We start from the raw sequence: 20,114 nt of genomic DNA, 5'->3' as shown, positions 1-20,114 counted from the left end.
TTTTGGGGTTTTTTTGCTTTCTAAAAGGAAGTGTTCAAAACAGATTAATAGACCTTAAAACTTTGAAATCATTTAACCCAAGAAGAGGGACAACATGGGTCACCTGAAGCAATATATGTTCTTCTAAACTAATTTACTACTATGTCTCAAATCTGGAAAAACTATTTCTTTCTCTGAGAGTGGTTTGATATTCATGATTCCTTGGCCACTCTGTTGATACCATCAATTGTGGTGAGGGCACCTGTTCAATAAGAGCAGAATTGAGGTCACTCAGCCATCTCCAGCTGTCAGATACAGACTATTTTTGGTGGTTTTACTGGACCTGGCCAGATTGAGGTCTCAAACTAATGGAAATCTCTTTCAATTTTCCAGCACTTTTAAAGGCCTGCAGCCTCCTATGTTTTTAATGTTGTATCATGTCAGTAACAATCTTTAAAGGCAGGAGCAGAAATTTTTACAAGGCAGTGGAGCTTCTCTTTATAAAAAAAAATCTGAACTTACAGCAAACGTTGAATATCAATACTGAATGCAAAGTGAAACCCGACTCATGTAACCATTTCAGAGGCTGACAAAACAGCAGGCTTAACAGAAGTAGTCTCCTGATTTTCTTCAGTCTCCTATTTTTGGAGAACACAAGACTACTACGCTTTTTCTTCTGCTTCCCACAGAACCCACACCCCTTTAAACTAGTTTTATTCTCACCATTAAAGTACTGAAAGCAAGATTAAAAAAAAACACAAACCAAAGATGCTTACTTTAGATAAGAGATTATTCAGTTCATGAGGATGCAGTTTCACTACTTCCCCAAGTTGCTGTGCAGCTGCTTTTCTTGTTACTGGTGTTGTACCGGTGTCCAGTAAAATAAAGAGACGATCAAGCCTAAATATGATTGACAAAAACCGAAAATGTTATGCTATTCATAGTTCAGCTGCCCATCTCTGTTAATATTCCCCCCCATTTTTCAGTTTATCTAGTGCAAACAGAAGAAATGTTTGCCTGAAGACTGTCAACTGACAGGGTGACAAATGTACTTTTTTCCTAATAGTAAGCATAGTTGTTCTAAAAGCACGTTTAATTTGGTAAGCACAAAACGAGAGAAACTGTTAGAAACATTAGTTTAAAGGAATCTGCAGTTACAAGAAAAAAATTATACTGTTCCCTTTGTTCTGTGATAGAATGTTTTCAATCTTGAAAAATACTGTTAAGTTGTAAATGATCTTCATCAAATTCCGTCTGATAGAGAAAGCAAAGGGCTCAACTCATTTGTTTTGAAGACATAGCCTGTGATTTATAATATCAAACTCTGTATTTCCAGGATACCACAAATTTTTACTTTTCACATATTTTCCCCTTAACTACCTGCTGGTAAGACCAAACCTGTTGTTGTATTTACAGCTTTGAAATAATATGATACTTCTGGCCTTCCCAAGAAATACAGGAATTTAACCAGCAGATTTGTTTTCACAGTAACTCTATATTTAGTGAAAGAGACCCTGATCATCTATTTTCAGAATAGATAGCTTACTTCTTGTTTAGAGTTACTGAATGAGAAAGTCACCATATTAAAAAAGCACATAAAAATAGAGACTACCTAGATAATCAAATCAACAATGGAAGTAACAAATGTTCCTTATTCCCTCCACTATAAGTGAGACAGTTAGCACTCTCTTTACAGTGTGCCTAGTTTATCCATTAGTTATTGGGCAGTATAAGGTTATTACTGAATGCAAGTCTAGAATCTGTCCATGTAGTGCAATCAGAATTGTCCCTTCTAGCCTTAATCATAAAAATAATCCTCCAATTATTGCAACAATATGAAGCTGGAATTTACACAGCAGTGCGGCTCACCTAGATCTGCCTAACAAAATAAGGACACAGGTACCCTGAACAACTCCCCTTCCGCATAAACACATAGCCTAGGTTTGAGCAAATACAGGAAAAGGACAAATGTTTTGCCTGTTAGTCTGTTGCTACTAATCGCATTTCACCAAAACTGCCTTTAACATTAGTTCCAATCATTTAAAAAAACAGCCAAAAAACACCCTCCTCTTCCCAACATCACTGCATTTTGTATTTTCTTTGACACACTTAAACTGCATTTACTCCTGAGAATATCTTCTAACATGTCACAATGCATTAGAAACAGCAGTGCTACAGAGCCAAGGCAATAATGTCACAGAAATACAGTTCCAAAACCCAAATGCTCTAACAACTGGAGATACTAGATTAAATATCCGTTAGATTAAAAAAAAAAAAAATCTAACTGACAGTATTTCAAATCATTCTACTATTTTAGACACACTTCTGGTATTTGCCAGCTTTGAAATAATTCTCTTCCTGCTATTAAAATAGGTGAGCCCGTTTCAATTTCTGTAGATAAAACTGGAGTTACAATTCTTATGATTTACTGGTTAGTAAATTGTTTTAAAGTTACATAAAAACGAAACCCCAAACATATCTAAACTAGCAGTTTTGTGTGATTAGACAGTCAAGGAGAAAAGCAAAAGCTTTACAGATCCAACTCTTCCAAATCACTGGTAGTGGACTAGTCAGGAGGAACATACCAGATACTTAGTTATTTACCAGTATTTTTTCCTTAGTACATTTGACAGTAAGAACCCAACCTGATCTGCAGCATCCAGTATCATTGAGTACAAAATATGCTAGCTTGCAGAGCAACCACAGCTTGCTCCAACTTGCTTGTTCTCTCATTTTTAAAACCTTCCCCTTTCAGTCTTCATCTGTCCGTGAAACGTCAGCGTTCCATACTCAAGAATTTTGCCACTTAGCACCACCCATTCCTTTAACTATCAAAGTATGTTTTTTCATCTCCAAAGTCAAGCAGAATGTGCAACTTTGACCACTTCCTCAGCTATAACTCTTCATGTGTCAAAACAGGAGGAAACCACTATGATGGCCTACCCTCAAAAAAAACTCAAGTTTAATTCCAATCTTGGTTACAACACTAGATAGTCACTCCTAAAACCCACAACTTTTTGAAGCTGTATTACGTACAAAATACAGTTGGTTGGTTGTTGGGTTTTTTTTAACCTCCAGTATGCTCGGTTTGTAATTTGTGTATAAGTTAAGCATATTACAATTTAAAATCACAAATGCAAAACAAAACAAATCTTTCTATTGTCTCACATTGCTATAGGAAGGTTTCAGTGTTCAGCCCCAGCAAAATAAATGGAAACAGGATGAGCAAATACAGCTAACTAGCAGCAGACTAACAGTACTCTTGGTCACGCTAATTATTCTTCCTTTCCCTCCCCCAGACTTCCCTGATGTACAATTCCCAAACAGTTAATATTTTGGAGGTATTAAGATTCTTAAATTAAGTTTTGGTGTTGCTTCAGAGTATGGCAGAGCCTGAATTCTCCTGCCCTAGTTGGAAGGGTAGCACTGAGAAAGTTGCCACTGATCAGCAGCACTAGTTTTTTTTTAAATTAAAGTTTTCATTCTTAGTGTCATTAAGAATGAAAAAATACTAAAAATTCTAAACAAATTAATTTTGAGGACCTGCAGTTTACAAAGAAATTTCCTAAGTTCTGATAAAGTTTTTATTCTCGGAATGAACCAACAGTCTCTAAACTAATTCTTAAAGCCAAAGAGAACTAAGACAGTTTTCTAATGGCATGGGGTTCTGCCTCTCATGCCAGCCAGTGCTGTAAGCAGAGCACTGCATGGCTCACATCATTCACAAATGTAACACAAAAGTCTGAATCAGTGTAGTAGAGTGAAACGCTCTACAATGCAGATAAACTTTTTAATTATTTTATGAAAGAGCCCAATGGAGGCTGTCAGTTGTTCTAAGAATACAGAAGACACAAGCAAACAAGAGAAAAACAGGGAGTACTTACATGACAAAAAAAAAAAAAAAAAAGAAAAGAAGAAAACCAAACAGATTTATGGATTGTTACAAAAAATCTAAATACCAACAATTGCTAAAAATTAAGTAAGTCGCAAACTACTTTTCCTGAACGTTAACTGCTGTAATCAGAGCTTAAAAATACAAAGTCCTTCACTTTCAATTCATAAGCAATGGTTTAGGTCATCCTTCTGACTTGTCACCTTCCAATCCTGAGTCAACTACATCTCATGCATAGAACAGCAACCATACACCACCTCTATGTGAACTCATGCTATATAAGCTCATTACAAAGCACTAACTTGTTCAAAGAAGTAGATACCTTTTTCTTCTCACTTGAGAAATCGAAGATTTTCTAATCGCTGCTGAAGGGTATCAGCAAGACAGAACTTGGAGCAAAGTTCTTACGAACAGCATTACATTCAAATTATTTTTTTCTTCTAAGAAATACCACATGAGCTTTTTACACTGACACAGAGTTCATTAGAAATGCTTCTGACACAAAAACATCAATTCAGGCGCTTAAGAACGGGCACCTAGTAGCATCTGAGACACTTCAGAATGAGTCATGCACATGGGGTCAGCAGACATGACACAGGATGCAGGAGATCCTTGTCATTCTGAAGTGGCAAGGACACACTGTAACATCTAAACTGGCACCAGAGACCTAGATTAGGCAAATGAATCCTCCCCACATAAATATTCCAAGTCATCAAACCCAGATCATTTCATTAAAGCACACTAATTTTGAAAAGACTAAAGTCTGAATTCTTACTTCCAGACTAGAACCACCTAGGAGATACTCAAGAATAATCAGTAGGTCTGTGATCAGGATATCAACTGGCACAGCCATCCTAAGCTGGACTGGACTCTTTCACCACTAGACTACTACCACTCAAACAATGTTATCTAATAATCCTAAAAAAAAAAAAATTAATTCTTAGAGAAAGATTGCAGGCAGGAAGAATTCTCACAGTAAACAATTTCATTCGTATTGCTATTCATCAGAATAGCAAGGTTGGCTGTCATAAGGGGGAACATCATCTCTCTAATCAACACTGTTATGCAGAATGATTATGCATACAGGCTTAGTTCAGTTAACTAAAGGGGGTTTTGTGAAAAAAAGTACACAGAAACTATTGTTGACCCCCAGTCACTAAACACAAGCCTTTTGCTCTTCTAGTGCATTATCGCAGCAAACTACAAATAAAAAAATTACAAAGGACAAACATGAGAGCAAGTACTTTCAAAAAAGCCATCACAACTAACTCAGTGACACTCTCCAGGTAGCATGGTGATTCCATGTTCTAGTCACTGCTTTCCAATCAGTTTTGCATATTCAGCATTAAACTAAGTTAGACATGACTGTACCCAGGCATAGTAGGCAAATGTTGCAGCAAATGACCCGCTCTGTTCTTCATGCTAATCTTCAGTTCTTTGCTGCCTAAAGGTATGTCTCCAAATAGAGGGCTGATCCCCATTTGAAGGGACAGTTATCATAATATTTAAAGTGAACCTTATGGCACTCCTGTGGAAACTGGACAATGTGGATTTGTAAGCCCTTCAGCTATAGAGGCATTAGAAAGCTAGTAGTGGGAGAGTTAATGACCAGGTCAAGATACAGAGCTTATCAACAGTATCTCCAAAATGTTTCCAAAAGACAACATATGCAGCTGAATTTTATAAGGATCATGATCATCCCAGTGTAAGCATTCTGACTGGATTGGGTCCCCACAGGACTTCAGATGGGGAAATTTCCAATTTGTTGATTTCAATGAGGCTTGAAAGGGACAGTGAACTGATCACTGCTGCTGCCAATGAAGTGATCCATTTGGACTCTACATCTCTGTGTGCACCAGTACATTTAACTGCCCAGGGAGCAGTCTCTGACAGAAAAGGCTGGTACAGAACAGCTCATAGCTATCCTAGCATATCCTCCAACCCATTAAAATTGTGTGACTGTACAAAACCCCTTAACGGTGTAGTCCCTGGAACACTCTAATGTCAAAACTCTGTCTAGAGCTCTTTGGAAAACTGCTAGCTGGCACCCATCAGAAGGCAAGGGAATACTCTTCGGAGTTTACAGTATAAATCATATTTCAACACCCAGGAGCTTCCTCCCAGGCACTACTTCTTACTATAGAAACAGCCCAGAAACCTAGAACACATCATTAAATTTTGACTTGACAGGGGTTGACACTCACTGTGAAATTCAACCTAAGCTCTAATGGAGACACCTTAGCTTTTCTTGTTGACCTGATAACCCTTCATTCAGTGTGATGTTTCATCATTTCATCAAATCCCAGCTTGGTCAGCTTCACAGCTCAAAAAACTCAAGCCCCTACTAAAGCATATATAAACTGTTACATAATCAAGTAAACAACTTCCCAATATACAATCAGCAAGCAAGAGAAAAATCACTGAACAGAATTCAGAACAAAAAAGTGTGATGATACACAAAGAATGGATTGTGATTTTACTTCTCATAGGTGGGAGACTGTGGAGTAAATAGTTATGAAGGTGGGGCTGTGGACAACAGAGAAGTCTTGTTTCCTACACAAGCAGTGGAAGAGACACCTGGAATGAAACTACAGCTCCATCACCACACTGGTCACAGTATTATATACTGCATATGGAAGCGAATCAAATGCTAAAATTAGTATAATTAATTCCATATGGAATGTGTATTTCATATAATATATAATCCATAGCATTAGGCTGTACAAGCTTTATTTGTAAACTATTACATATGTATCTACATCCCACAATGCAGCCCAAATACTATAGCCAATTACATTACAAGAACTGTAAGAAAGAACAGGAAATTAAAACAGCTGTAAAGATGTACTAATACATGAAGCATATCAACAAGTGATACAGGGAATGCCTTGGTGAGAATTCCAGTTCTAGCTGCTGGAGCAGGTTAGAATTCTTATCAGAGTGCAATCCTGAGTTTTAATTTTCACTTCAGTCTGTTAAGTGTCTGCAAAATTTTACAGCTCTATCTCATTTTGGCAGTAGTGCACATGCTACTTCTGCTTTTCCCCTCCTCATGGCTGTATGGGCACTCCCACAAACAGCAACAGGGAAGGCAGCCCACTGTCCTGGTCTTGCAGTTAATCTCCACCAACAGGAGAAGAGTTACACTACTCCCCCCCACCCCCCAACTTTTGAGTCAGGACTCCTTTAATTGCATTGGTAAGAGCATCTACCTATTCTGATGGTACAAGCATATGCCTTTAAGCTGTAGTGAAAACATACTTCTTGTTCAGTTTAACTCTTGCTTTTCATGCAAGAGCAGCCATGAAGTAATAGGTTCCAAACAAGCTACAAGCTGAACTCCTTCTTTAGAAAGTCTGTGATAACCCCAAAACAACATCTCTAAAAGATACACAGGGCCCATAAAAGAGAGTTTGGATAATTTTGGTATCTTGTAAGAACTTCCAGCTCCCAATGATGCAGTATTAAACTTGAAAAGTTACTAAGTAATGATGCCAGCCAGTGCAACCATTTGCTCTTGGGAAGTCACAGCCCTACACTTCAAAAAGCAAGAGCAACATATGAGGCCTGCTTATTTTCCAGGAGCTTTACTATCATAGCCTTCTAACATTATTATTTGTTTTAAAATAAAAAATAGGTTTCTAATTACATATTATCAGTTATACACAAATCCAAGTAAATGGAAACACTGAAAACTCTAGAAACTAGTATTAAAACTTACATGGATCAAATCAAGAATGGCTTGCAACAGCAGCAAGTTGTATGCTCTTGCTTAAGGAAGTGTCTTGGAATTAGCCTGAAGAGGTTGTCTTTAAGAAGGTATTTCAAGGTGAACTTAAAGATACACCTATTAAAATCAAACTGTTTATTCTTAATGCATCTTACCAGCTTCATGCATTCCATTACATTTTAAAAGCATATTTGTTCTTCTTTGTGCTGTGAAGGCCCTCAAAAATATGAGAAAGCCATGAACAGCCTTGGTGTTGGAATAATGATATGAAGTGTCTTTAAACACATTAAAGAAACTGGGAAAAAAGTTTTATTGGATATTGAAAGGGACTATCAACACTATTACCTAATGAAACTCAATCACCCTGAGTAATCTATGAACATTGTCATTTTCCATAAATTGGCAATATTACTTTTTCATCTGAAGTATCTCAAAAGATCGCTAGTGAGCCATTGTATTTATTCACTTGGAACATACACTTTGTAGGATTGAAGCTGATGCAAAACTCTTCACCTCCTTTTTTCCTTCTCAGTTCCACTATCAAGAATTATTTTTATTTTTTTATTAGCTATGCAAACATTGTATTACTTCATATATACTTTCAAAACCAGAGACTGGAGATAAAGCCTACCAAATTAGCTTGCACATTCACAGGAAAAACACCGACCTTCCCACCCACCTATACTCTGGAGGATGGTGTTCATTAGTTAGTCTTTTCAGCATAAAACTACCAAAGAGGTGAGCATATACAAAGCAACTGTTCAGAAATATCTTTTGTTATGAGGTATCTGCTGTTCTGCTTTTAGGTCTACTTTCTAGTGTATCATCACAGAAGTGTTATATAGAAGTAAGTCTTCAGTCCATGTAACAGCAGAATCTGGTTAAACAAGCATGTATACATATAATGCAGAATAAAATACCAGAAATCTCTTTTGTCGATAGTTTACAAATAAGTGACAATTTTTTTTTTTTTTAAGATAACCTTATTAAAACCAAAGCTGCAAATTCTTTAATTGAGATATTTCAAAGCATTCCCTATATTTGTTTAGATCTTCCTGAACAGACTAGGGTTTTGAGAAAGGTTTTCAACTGGCCAAACAGAAGAAACTAAACTTTACTGGAAACTAAACTTCACTGGGAAAACCACCACTCGATAATTTACTGTTTTAAGAATGTAAAAATACCCCTCCCCCCACCTCCAAAAATGGTTATTTTTTAAAATATGGTTCCAATACAGAACTAACCCTAATGAAGATTTTTGTTAATATCAGTGTTTGGTATGCACTCAAAGACTATGGTCCTTGGAGAAAGATTAATTTGAATCAATTTCTCCCCAATTCTCCACGCTTGTATAGTAAGAATCATTCAACAGTGAAGTATTATGTTGGTCCTTCAAAAATATAAAATGTAACTAATTACCTAGAGGAAAAGTGCAGATTTCTACAATTAAATGGAGCTGGTACAGAAGCTGGAACCACTACACCCTTTACAGAAACACAGTTATGTGGTATATAACTTTACAAAACAATTATTTGTAATATGTCTGAAAGGAAAGGACCTTAGAAATTCAATGTTCTGAAGACAAGATTTATTTACAAAAGCAACACTGACATTATATCATCAGTGTTCCTATGGTCCAGCAGCTGAAATGTTCATTTGTCAAGAGTTGCTGCGTAACTTCAAAGCAATACGGACAGGTTTTGCTGTATCTATTAAAAACATGCGTGAGGCCAAACTTACACAGTATCACGTCCTATAATTACAGAAACATTGGAGTTCGCCAGGAATAGCCAAGATGTTACAGCACTTCAAAATGTGTTAACTCTTTTACCTAATTTACAATTGGAATTGAAACAATTCTATACCAATGCACAAGTATTACAGAGCCTTTATTAAAGTTCTATACCTTACATTCAACTTGTGTAACATTTTGATCTTAAAACTGTACTCTCGAGCAATGGTATCACATATGACATTATTAACACACCAACTTTTTTAGCGCTCCACACTGAAGCTTAGAATGAGCCTTCTCCGTAACAGAGTATTTTTTCCTGTCAGTTAGCAGACCAAACAGGTGTTAACTAAATCTTTGCATAGAGCACTACTGCTTTCCACTAAAGCCACGTGGTTTTACAGAAATACAGAAACATTGGTAACTGAATTTGAAACAAATCTTTATGGTAGACAGAGCCTTAGCATACAGCTGAAAAGCTGTTTCTTGCTATTCCAGTTAGCCCCCATATCACACGTACCATTAGCACGGTTATTCAAGCAGACTGCCCCAGACCTAATGTAATCAGACTACTACTCTATTTTACATGATGGCTTACAGTGGTATTTTAATGTATACAGTAGTCTTGTTACAGCAATCCTTACTACTGCCAGATTCTTATGGACAGCTTTGGGAAAAAAATAACCTAATATATAACAAGTTGATAAAAAAATATGTTTAGAGTAAGATACAGGGATACTTTGTAGTTTCTACAAAGCTCAAACTAAAACACCTGCTACTAGAAGTCTTAAAAGGTGTAATGCTGCTATAAATTTTGATTAATAATGCATTTCCATTATAAGTGTGCAAATCTTTACTTTGCTAGATAGAACTGCAAACTTATTCATACACAGCTTCAGAAACAGAATTTACTTTTGTTATAGCACTTTGGAAGTACAGAGATACTACCAACATGTGACTCGAGGCTAATATATCACAAGGTTAATTTGGATTTATGGTTTCCTTTCAGCTACCCTAGGAGAAAGCTCAACATGCCCATTTCACACAAAAAAAGACGGCAGGAATTTGTGCTCAGCATTTTTTATAAAACAGCTCTATTAAGACATACGTCTGTATCTGTGAGTACTTTAAACGCTGGCACACCCCAGCGCACATGTGTGTAAGCAGATACCACCCAACATCTTGAGGCAGAGCCAGATCACACTAATCACTTTTCTCCATGGAAGCCTGTTTTATTTCAGTTACTTTACAACTAAGGGCTCTGAAAGGCAAAGCGGTTTCTTGCCAGTTTTTGATACTCGATATCATTATGCCCTATTCCCCAGCAGTTTAACCCGACGAAGGGCTGGCCAACAAAACGAAGGTGTCGGATTCCAGAAGAAGCTCGAGACGCCCCACGCAGAGCCCCTGCGGCCTGAGGAGGGGAGGGGGCTTCCCTGGGCGCCAGGCATGGGAGTTACCCCAGGCCAGGAAGCAAACCCAGGCGCCGGAGCACGCAGCCACCCCCAAACCCCACCGAGGCGGCCCATGCCGCCGAGGAGCGTGGAGGCCCCGGCGAGGCCTCCGCAGGCTCCCGAGGCGGGGGTGGAAACCGGGCACCCCTCTTCACCCCCGCGCCCCCCCGAAGCCAGGCCACACGGAGGGCCGGGGACTCCGGGCCGCCGCTGCTGGCCCTCCTTCCCCCACCCTTCCCGGCTCCTACCGACCTGGAGACGGCCATGGCCGCCCGGAGCTGGGCCTCGCTGGAGGCGAGCGGCGGGACAGCAGGCGGGGCGGGGGGGGCCGGCGCCGCTCTCCCAGGGAGGAGGGCGCAGGGCCTAGCTCGGGCCTCTCGGGCGCCGCACCCGGCCTCGGCCCCGCCGGTGATCCGCGGGGAGCGGCTGAGCACAGCTGTGGCCGGCAACAGTCAGAGTCTCGCTCCCCCCGGAGGGGCAGCAGCGGCGCGGGCGGGAGCGGTGCACAACCCTCGGAGCCCGAGTTAAAGCTTCTATTCCCCCATCGCCGGGGCGAAGCCCAATGCCTGGTTTTATATGAGCAGCCATCTTGTATTTATTCCCTTCCTCCATGATAGCCGGTTCCTGATTGGCAAGAGCGCCCGGCCGCAGCCAATGGAGAGAGTGCTTCTAAGAGCAAGGAGGGCGGGCGCACGCAGCGCCCGGACTGAGCAGGACCGGCCATGGAGCCTGCCGAGCCGGCTGGGGGGGGGGACGACGCCGGCCTCCGGCGGGGCGTACCATCTGCAGGCGGGGGGGGAAGGCTCAAAGGAGAGCGCCCCAGTCCGTCGCCCCGAGGGGCGAAGAGAGCAGCGGAACGCGAAGCACACGCGTTTGCTTGCCAGGCGACCGGGTGGTGGCGCTTCCCCCCCGCCAGCCTGGCGGGAGAGGGCGGCCGGGAACTCGCCGAGCTCACGCCGCCCTCCCCACTCGCCGAGGTGCGCTGCCCCTCGGCTCACGCCTGGAGCCGCGGCGCGGCCGCTCGGCCCGCGGAGACTACGGCTCCCGGCATGCAGCGCGCTCAGCCCCGGCGCCTCCGGGGGCCGGGCCTGGCCGAGCGGGCGGCCGCCCCCTCCTCCATCCCTGCCGCGGCCGCCGCAGGGAGCGGGGCCCGCGGGGCTTCACAGCGGTTGGCTGCGGTTACTCGCAAGGGTTTATTAACCGGCACCAGCCCCGCTCCCCCCGGCGGTGAGGGGCGCTGAGCCGCCGCCCGGCCCAGTCACGGCGGCTCCGTAAGCGGCCGCCTTTTCTTCCGCTTCCGGCCGCCTCCTGCTGCGCTGGGGCAGCCGGCCCGTCCTCCCGGCCCGGCTGGGCTGCGGGCTGCGGGCGGCCGGCAGAGCGCAGCGGGCCTGAAGGGCCCCGCGATCCCAGCCGGCAGCCTCCGCCGGGCGCGTACCCTGGGCAGCCGGCCGCCGTTTCCCTTAACTCTGGGGAAAGAAGAGCAGGCTTTCCAAGCGCATGCTGTCAGCCTCCATCAGATCCAGGGAAACACTGCTTAAGAAATCAGCCTTCGGCTAATCATTTAAATTCATGATCTCAGACGGGGACATGAATTTAGCTGACGTACGTGGCCTTTCATCTGATAAGTCGAAAACAATAATGTATTTTTCTTTCCCGTAAGTGATGCATAAACTTGCATAAATACATGAATTTGCATAATACTGTATGGTAAAGTTCTCCTTTAGAGCCCACTGTGGTGTGTCTTTCATACCAAGCCTCTCTATAGGGATTTCTGCTGGCCCCCGGCCTTTCTACGGGACGGTTTTGCTTTCCCTGTAGTAGTTAACTCTTCACGTATGGCTTTGCTCATCCGTCCCCCACTGACGCATGCATGTTCCGAATGGGCGTGCTGATGCCGTCTGCGTGTTCGCTGACATTTCATAGTTCTGTAAACAAGACGCTGGTCCATAATACCTCAATCTGTTCATATCCACGTGGGTCCTGCCTAAACTTGAGTCCTCCGGAGAGGTTTGCCCCGGGTGCCTCTTCCCTGCCGGTTCCCTGTCCTGTCCTTTGGTGGGAGCTCTGTGGTGACCGCGCTAGCGTTAAAGCCGCAACTTCAGGAACACGAAACACGAGCAACGTGAGTCAGCCCAAGGCCTATGCATCACAGAATGTGGCCAGAGCAAACCACAGACTTCATTTTCAGTGGTAGAGACGGCTTTTGTCACAGCGCTACACTCAATGACCCACGTAATGCCTTTTCCCTTCCCTGTCATGGCTCTGATGTAGTAACTGCCTTTGGATAGCTCAATGTGCCTTCTGTGGCAGAATACACAAAAAAATACAGTGGGTTTAATTGGAGGCCAAGAGCCTCTTACTGAAGTACGCCGAAACTACACACACCTTCCTTTCTGCCATCATATGCCATCGTGTTGCAGGTGCATCTGCCTGGGTCCCCGACCCATGATCAGAGGCACCCATTTACTCCTGTCCCGTGTGTGTGCATGTGTTCACATGATGGTGCCTGCTATTCAGCCGCACAATGGGGAGGAATGGCAGGGAGCTGGGGTAGGGAGCAGCAAGGAGCAGGCTCAGGGTGGATATATTTTTCTTGCATGTTCAATGCTGTTGACATGGATGTACAGCAAACATCCCTGATAATATTTCTGCATTTGTTTAGCCAGGAATCAGCAGCCCTCCTGTCCTGCTGAAATGACCCTCAGGTGCTATTTCCAATTCTAACACCCTATTTCCTCCTACATCCCTTAAAAACATTTTGTGCATTTTCTTAATAGCAGTCAAGGCAGAGTACCCATCAAACATGCAACAAAATTTGTTCTGAACAGCTCCACAGGGGTTATCCTACCTGATAAAAATAAGTGCACGGAAAATATTGGTGGTGGGTCTTATGCACTGAGTACTTGCTGAAATGGTGATAAACCGCAGTCCAAGCAAAACAATCTGCGAAAGACAGAAAGAATGATCTGTTGTTTACCTAATAGCAGGCATTCTGGACTGAAACACAATTCATTCAAGGTTCACACCATATATTTTTGTATTTTGATGTGACGTTTATGTAAAGCACATCATTACTTAACTCTTTACCTGTATCTTCCGCTCAATGCATTTCCTACACCCTATGAAACCGATTATTCTTTGTCCGGGCATCTGTTCACCTGCTCCAGAAGCCATACCAATCCTTTTTGCACATTTGTTTTCTTTTGACCCATTTTTCAAGGAGCAGCCATACATTTTCTCCTGTTTCTTTTCATGTATGTTAAAAGAATCCCTCCTGCAAATCTGCTGTGTGCTGGTATACTCTCTCAAACCTGTTCCTAAATTAGATAAAACTCAATAATTTCCAGTCAGTTGGTATGTTATGATCATTACTTCCTGCATTGATCTGAATTATTTTTGTTTTCCTCCTCCTGCCAACTGTGTCCACCTGTGAACTCTTACTGCTTAGTCTGCAGATTCATAGGAGCTGCAGCTTTCTTACTTGCTATATTATGTCTACAGAGCCTAGGGGAAAAATAGTGCAGTTTCCAAGTGCTACAGCTGTGCAAACAGTAGATGACAGAGGCACAGTTTTCCTGGTGGAATCCCTCCTGATCAGACCTGACACACCGTAATCTTCTACGTGTTCTAGTCTTCTAGTTTTATTTTTCCAGTTAGTTTTTCGTGTCCTGAAAGTCGGTAGATTTGTATCGCTTAGGATCACACCAACCTCTCTGTAACTGTAGGTATAACATTTGATACCTCCTAGTCTGGTAAAAACGATTATTTTCATAATAGTTTGCATGTATTTTAGTGGCTGTCTTATTTGATTTCTAAATTCCCTTGGAAACCGTGTCTGAAGAGAAGCTAGTCTTAGAAGCTTGTCCCTGCTTAGCAGTTTGTTCAGACATCTTCTCTGCTGGTGTCTTTAATCACTATCATTATTTTGATTATCTGGAGAAAAATTGCTCAGAGATAAATTTATGTATTATGATCTTATGCAGGTAAATTGCGCAGGGTCTTTGCAACATGTATTTCTTAATGATGCTTTCTGTTCCGAGGTCTGCAAACTAACCAGTTATCTTGTAGGCTATTTCTAACATACTTTAAAATTTAAAATTCTTATTTATTTTTATATATTTAACTGTTTCTTTTTCAAGTATTATTTAATCTTCCTAGTTTTTTATTTTACATTTTACCTCTGTAGGTTAGGTTCCTTTTTACTGGTGTCACTAAAATCAGATTTCTGATTGCTGAAGGATATTTTTTTTTCTTGAATAATCTCTTGTTTCTTGCTAATTAATACTTTTTATTGCTATTCTGCTTATTTTTGATTTAAAGGTGTATTTATTTTTTATCATCCAAGCTTCACTAGTTTCCATGCCAACTCTCATGCTTTTAATTGTCTCATTTTTACTCCAAGGAAATTTTTGACTAGCTGCATAACCTTCTTGAAAGCTGCCTTAAAAAGTGGCAACTTGTACATGGTCTTCCTTTTAAGTCCTTCACCATAAGTGATGGTGGCTGGAGGCTGGATGCTGACTGATAGCTCTCATAGTCCAAAAAGCATCTCAGAGATACCGATGAAATGCTGTATTCTGGGGGACAAATCAGGGCGAAGGCACTGCCGCCCACAACACAGATTAGCAACATTTGTGAAAAAAGTTTGATGGCTCCGATTTCTCAACATCAAACAGGATTGTAATAACAATCAGTTAGTGAAAATCAACACCTAAAAGATTCTAAATGTCACCAGAGCTGTATAATGATCTCATTAGATTTCATTACCTCTGATCATATTTAACATTGTATGTTCAGGACAATTTTCCTGAATGAGAGGCTCCTGATATGACAAATAGAGAGAGAAAACTTGTGATTCTCTTTTGTGATCATCTGTTCCCAGGGATTTTATCTCATGAGATTGCATGGACTTGTTCAGAAGTGGTGCTCCTTGCCCATCTCCACTGTCTCCAGTACAAGCAGATATTCTGTACAACTGATCAACATTGTTGTACAAGGTTGTTGTGCGTGTTGTTAGCCATGGTCTGTGATTTCTCCAGCATTTAGTTGAATTATCTCAAATTTCTCAATTACTAACAGCTCTACTTTCCACTCTATAACAGATGAAGATTTAAATTACTGAGAATCTTTGGACACACTTTGTGAATAAAAACTGGAAGTTTCTTAGTTTTGTCTAGCTGTTATTTACACTCCTGATTTAAATAAATATTTTATAGTTTGGGTAGTTTATTGTTCCTGTGGCATGTTTTTTAGGAAATGATATATCTATCCTTTTTATACAGTTGTTCTTTTTTCCAAAATAACTTTTATGTTTACATTTAAATCTCTTTTTACCTCTCTCTGCAGGGTATTGTTACTAACTACACCACTTCCTATGTCAGTAAAGTGACTACAGTATATGTACATTCACTAAATCTTAATTTATGAGCTCTGAAGTATTTGGAGATGAACAATAGTAACTCACACGGACAATTCCATCTTTATACCTGATCTCTCACTGACATTTAGGAGAGCAGAGATCTCCATTTAGATACAGAAATTTATATATATGTTTATAATGCACATTTATACATACATATACATACATATATAAAAGTGAAATTAGTATTTCATATCCAGAAAGAAGACTGAAGGGGAGAAAAGCTCCTGTCAAGTATCTAAGTGGGGTTTTTTGGATCAAGATAACAGGCAAAAATGAGCCACAGTTAGAGACAAAGAGAAATGGAAATAATGAGGGCAAACTCTTCCTATAAATCTGCAGGTCTTTCTACATAGGCCTGTGGAAAAATGCAAAATGAAAATAACATCAGAGAAACAAGTAGAGACCTTTTATTAAGTTCTTCTGTTATTGAAGCTTGTGTGGCTCTAAGGTTTTTTTCTTTATTTAATTTCAGTAGTCAGATTGTTCTTTTTTCATGAGCTAAGGCAAGAGGGACATTAGCCTGTGTAGTTAAAAAAAAAAAAAGTGCATATCATTCCAGTGTGCACAAACTGAATACAAAGAGCACAACTAGAAAAGCACCTCTGTCATCAGGGACATAAGGATTCAGAAACACACTATAATGCTGAATAAACAGGCCCAGAGGTTTCACATCTAGTCCAGCTCTTTCCAAAAGCTGTTGCTTTTCAACAATAGAAAAGGCGGCTAATCTGTGGCCATCGTCACAAGTTCTGCTACCGCTAATGAGTTTAAATTAGATTTAAAAACAAGTCGGGTGAATATATCCTTTGCTCTCTATATATTTTATTATAACTGGTATATTGAATGATAGAAAACAATTACTGGTTTTCTTTTAATTTGTAAGCGCTGTTTCTTTGAATATATTTTAGGCCTATTAAAGATTTCTGGTGTGTAACTTCTGAAAATCAGAATTTTCCATTCACCATGTACCAGAATTGCTATTAAATAGCTCCAACATGATACCAGGATATGGTGGTCCCATTTTTCACCTGGGGTGTGCAGGCAAGGATGAATCAGCTGTAGTATTCACTTTGCAATGCCAGTTTATACTTTCTTTGTTCTATTTAGTATTTACTGCATCCCTGAACGTCTGAAGATGCCCTAAAGATGGATTGAGCTGTGATTAACAGATATCAGCAATAGCTTGTACTCTCTTATCTTCTCCTTAAAGGCTTAATTTTGCTCTATAGACTTTTGTTTGGTAGTATAACTTGCAAAATAAAAAATTCTGTCTGTTTATGTTGGAAGAGGTCCTTTGAAGAACTGCATCAGGATCATCCTCCTTTGTGTCAACTTTTAAGCTTATCTATCCTGGGGGCTCTTTCATCTTCCTTTGTGGAACATTCAGTCCCGAACGCTCCTCATGAAGGAAGAAAATGCCTCCTGCTTTCAGTATGACTCTGCACTGACTTCCTATAGAGGCAGTAACTTCAGATCTCTTTGTTATACTTGAACTAGTTCATAACTGTAACTTTTGTGTGATGGCTACAGTAATAGCAAGATTATAGTGTGTTTTGATACTGCCCTGAAAGTAGACAGGTACATATTTGTAATAAACAAATTGGATTTGATTCTCTGATTCCTCCAATGATGGGATTCCTGATATCCAGTAAAAACCTAGCTCGTTTTCAATGTGTGAAACCGATTTGTGGAGTTGTTTCTTACTTGATTGTCTGAAATTCTGACTGGAGTCTGGAGGGAATATCTTCAGGATATTATACTACACATAGACAAGATTTAAAGCTTAAAGGGAAGCCTTAATTAGTTTTAAGTTCCCACATGACTTTTTTGCAGGAGTAGAGGTCTGAGTGCTCCTGTATTTTTTTGATAACTGTTATGTACATCAGCACGGCACTCTCACAGAGCCACTGGCATGGCTTAGAAGACCCAGATAAGAAGTTGCGAGGAGCTCCTCATCCAGCATGTGCCCTCTTTTTAAATCCACTAATCTTTTACCAGCTTTTAACACATGGATCTTTTGCCATTTCTTCCTTCACGCTGATAACTCTCTCCCCCTGACACCTGGATTTTCATTTTCCCTCCTCCATCATTTTTGTCTTTGAAGATATTTTTTTCTCCTGTCCCCGCCCCACCTCCCCCCAAATTGTCTTATGTCAGGAGGAAGGAGAACCAAGTTGCCTCCTCACCTGGTTCCTTTTTGTCATCGGATTTTTCTGACTCCCCACAAGAAGAAAGGGATCTGCAGTTTTGGAAATTGCTGTCCACTGGAACCAGTAAAGCTCGGTCCACTGACAACTGGAGCAAATAAGAGTCAGCCGGAGAGGAAGCAAACACCAGTGGGTTGATAACAGCATAGAAGCTATTGCTTTTTGTTTGCACACACATTTTAAATACACTACTGTTCACAGCGGCCAGGGATTCATATCCCCTTGCTCAACCCCAGATGGGGAATACATTTGTTCTTTCCCCAGCACTGAGCAGATTCTAAACCACAAATGATGTTTGGGTGTCTGCGTTTCTGGATGCCTCATGTGAGACTTCTTAAGAAGGAACCGATCTTTGGCAGCTAGGGCTCAGGTCATTTGACTGCTGGTCCTGGCCCACTGGTTGTAGCAGTGCACCCCAAATTTGAATTGTAACACATCACTCACTCGTGCACATGAAAAAAAGCCTGCAGCTTGCTAGCAGTTACTTCAGTTGCAAATAAACAGGAAGGGATCCTAACTGTACTTGGGGCTCCTTCTAGGTAATTTACCTTTTGCCCCAGCTGAGAGAAAAATAAGTCACATGCAAACCTTTCTAGCCATTTTTTAGATAACTGTTTATTCTTCACATGCAAAACTAAATTAGCTGTTCACGTAATGGAGATGTCTACATAGAAATTTAGTCGTATCCCTGTGTAAGTTTTCTGCTGGAGCCAACCTTTTTCCCAATCCCTTCTTGGGAGTCAGCCTTCTGCATAGAGCTCATCTGAACTCATCATTCAGACAATCCCAGCACTGTCCAGGAACCACCCGAACATTCCCTAACTCAGTATGATCATACCTCAGGGCGAGCTGGCCCCATGGCTTCACCACCCAATAAAAATCAGGCCTCCAATTAAATCATGACTTCAGGACAGCAACAGAAAAAGAAGTTTTCTGTGAGTTCAGTAGTTATATATATTAAAACTCTTACAACTCCTTCAAATAATTCTGTGCTACCTCTGGATTTTCCGTATCCTTGTGTTTTTCTTCAAGATCTCACACTCAGGGCAGCAGGAAACCAACACTGCCCATCCAAGTCTTGCTTTTTATTGCTCTGTGATAGAACAACAGCTATTTCTAGGTTTGCTGAGAACATACACGAAAGAGGCCAGCAAGATTTTATGACATTTTGTAGAACTGTAAAATAAATAAGAGAAAATGTGTTTGGGGTTTTTTGTGTGATTTTTTTTTTGAGTGCCACTGTAATTCAATATTTGGTTAAAAAACAAGAAGCATTTTATTTAATTTAATTTCATTCTCCACTATGTGGATCAATTAGTAACTGAGTACTACAGATGCGAATATGCAGTGATGACTCAGCTGTGGAATTTGAGATAAATGTCAGTAACATTTTGTAATGTATTGGTGGGTTTAGCTCTGCCTAATTGCATTAGGAAGAATAGGGTGGAAAGCCTTACCCTAAATTCTAAAAAAAAAAAAAAAAAAAACATACCAAACCCAACTTGGGCTATTTTCATATACTCAAAGCCATTTGGGGAAACATTGTGTCTATTTTGCTTGAAAAGAGGAATCCAACATAGTTTGAAAGTTATGCTTATTTTGTCAGATAACAGGAACTATACCATCAGGCTGAATGCATCTGAACCCTCAACGGGTCCTGCAGGAACTGACCAAGGACTGGTAACAGCTAGTGCTGAT

General features: G+C 40.8%; 1 protein-coding gene across 3 annotated transcripts in view; it reads right to left on the bottom strand.

Annotated features, from left to right (window-relative positions):
- The window catches only part of BTAF1 (B-TFIID TATA-box binding protein associated factor 1), a 53,850-nt gene extending 35,437 nt beyond the window's left edge, over nucleotides 1–18,413 (bottom strand). Inside the window, exons 1-3 of one of the 3 annotated variants that reach the window (XM_075717989.1) lie at nucleotides 18,396–18,413; nucleotides 13,636–13,730; nucleotides 756–879 (exon numbers count right to left, since the gene is read on the bottom strand). In XM_075717989.1, coding sequence (XP_075574104.1) covers nucleotides 756–879; nucleotides 13,636–13,730; nucleotides 18,396–18,413 — 237 coding nt within the window. Of the gene's footprint in view, nucleotides 1–755; nucleotides 880–10,441; nucleotides 10,782–11,039; nucleotides 11,086–13,635; nucleotides 13,731–18,395 lie in introns of those variants that run through there. The other 2 variants (XM_075717991.1, XM_075717990.1) reach the window with 2 other exon arrangements.
- Nucleotides 18,414–20,114: the final 1,701 nt, after the last annotated feature.

The sequence above is a fragment of the Pelecanus crispus genome, chromosome 10 (assembly GCF_030463565.1).
Source record: "Pelecanus crispus isolate bPelCri1 chromosome 10, bPelCri1.pri, whole genome shotgun sequence".
Lineage (NCBI taxonomy): Eukaryota > Metazoa > Chordata > Aves > Pelecaniformes > Pelecanidae > Pelecanus > Pelecanus crispus.
This window is presented reverse-complemented; position numbering and strand designations above follow the sequence as displayed.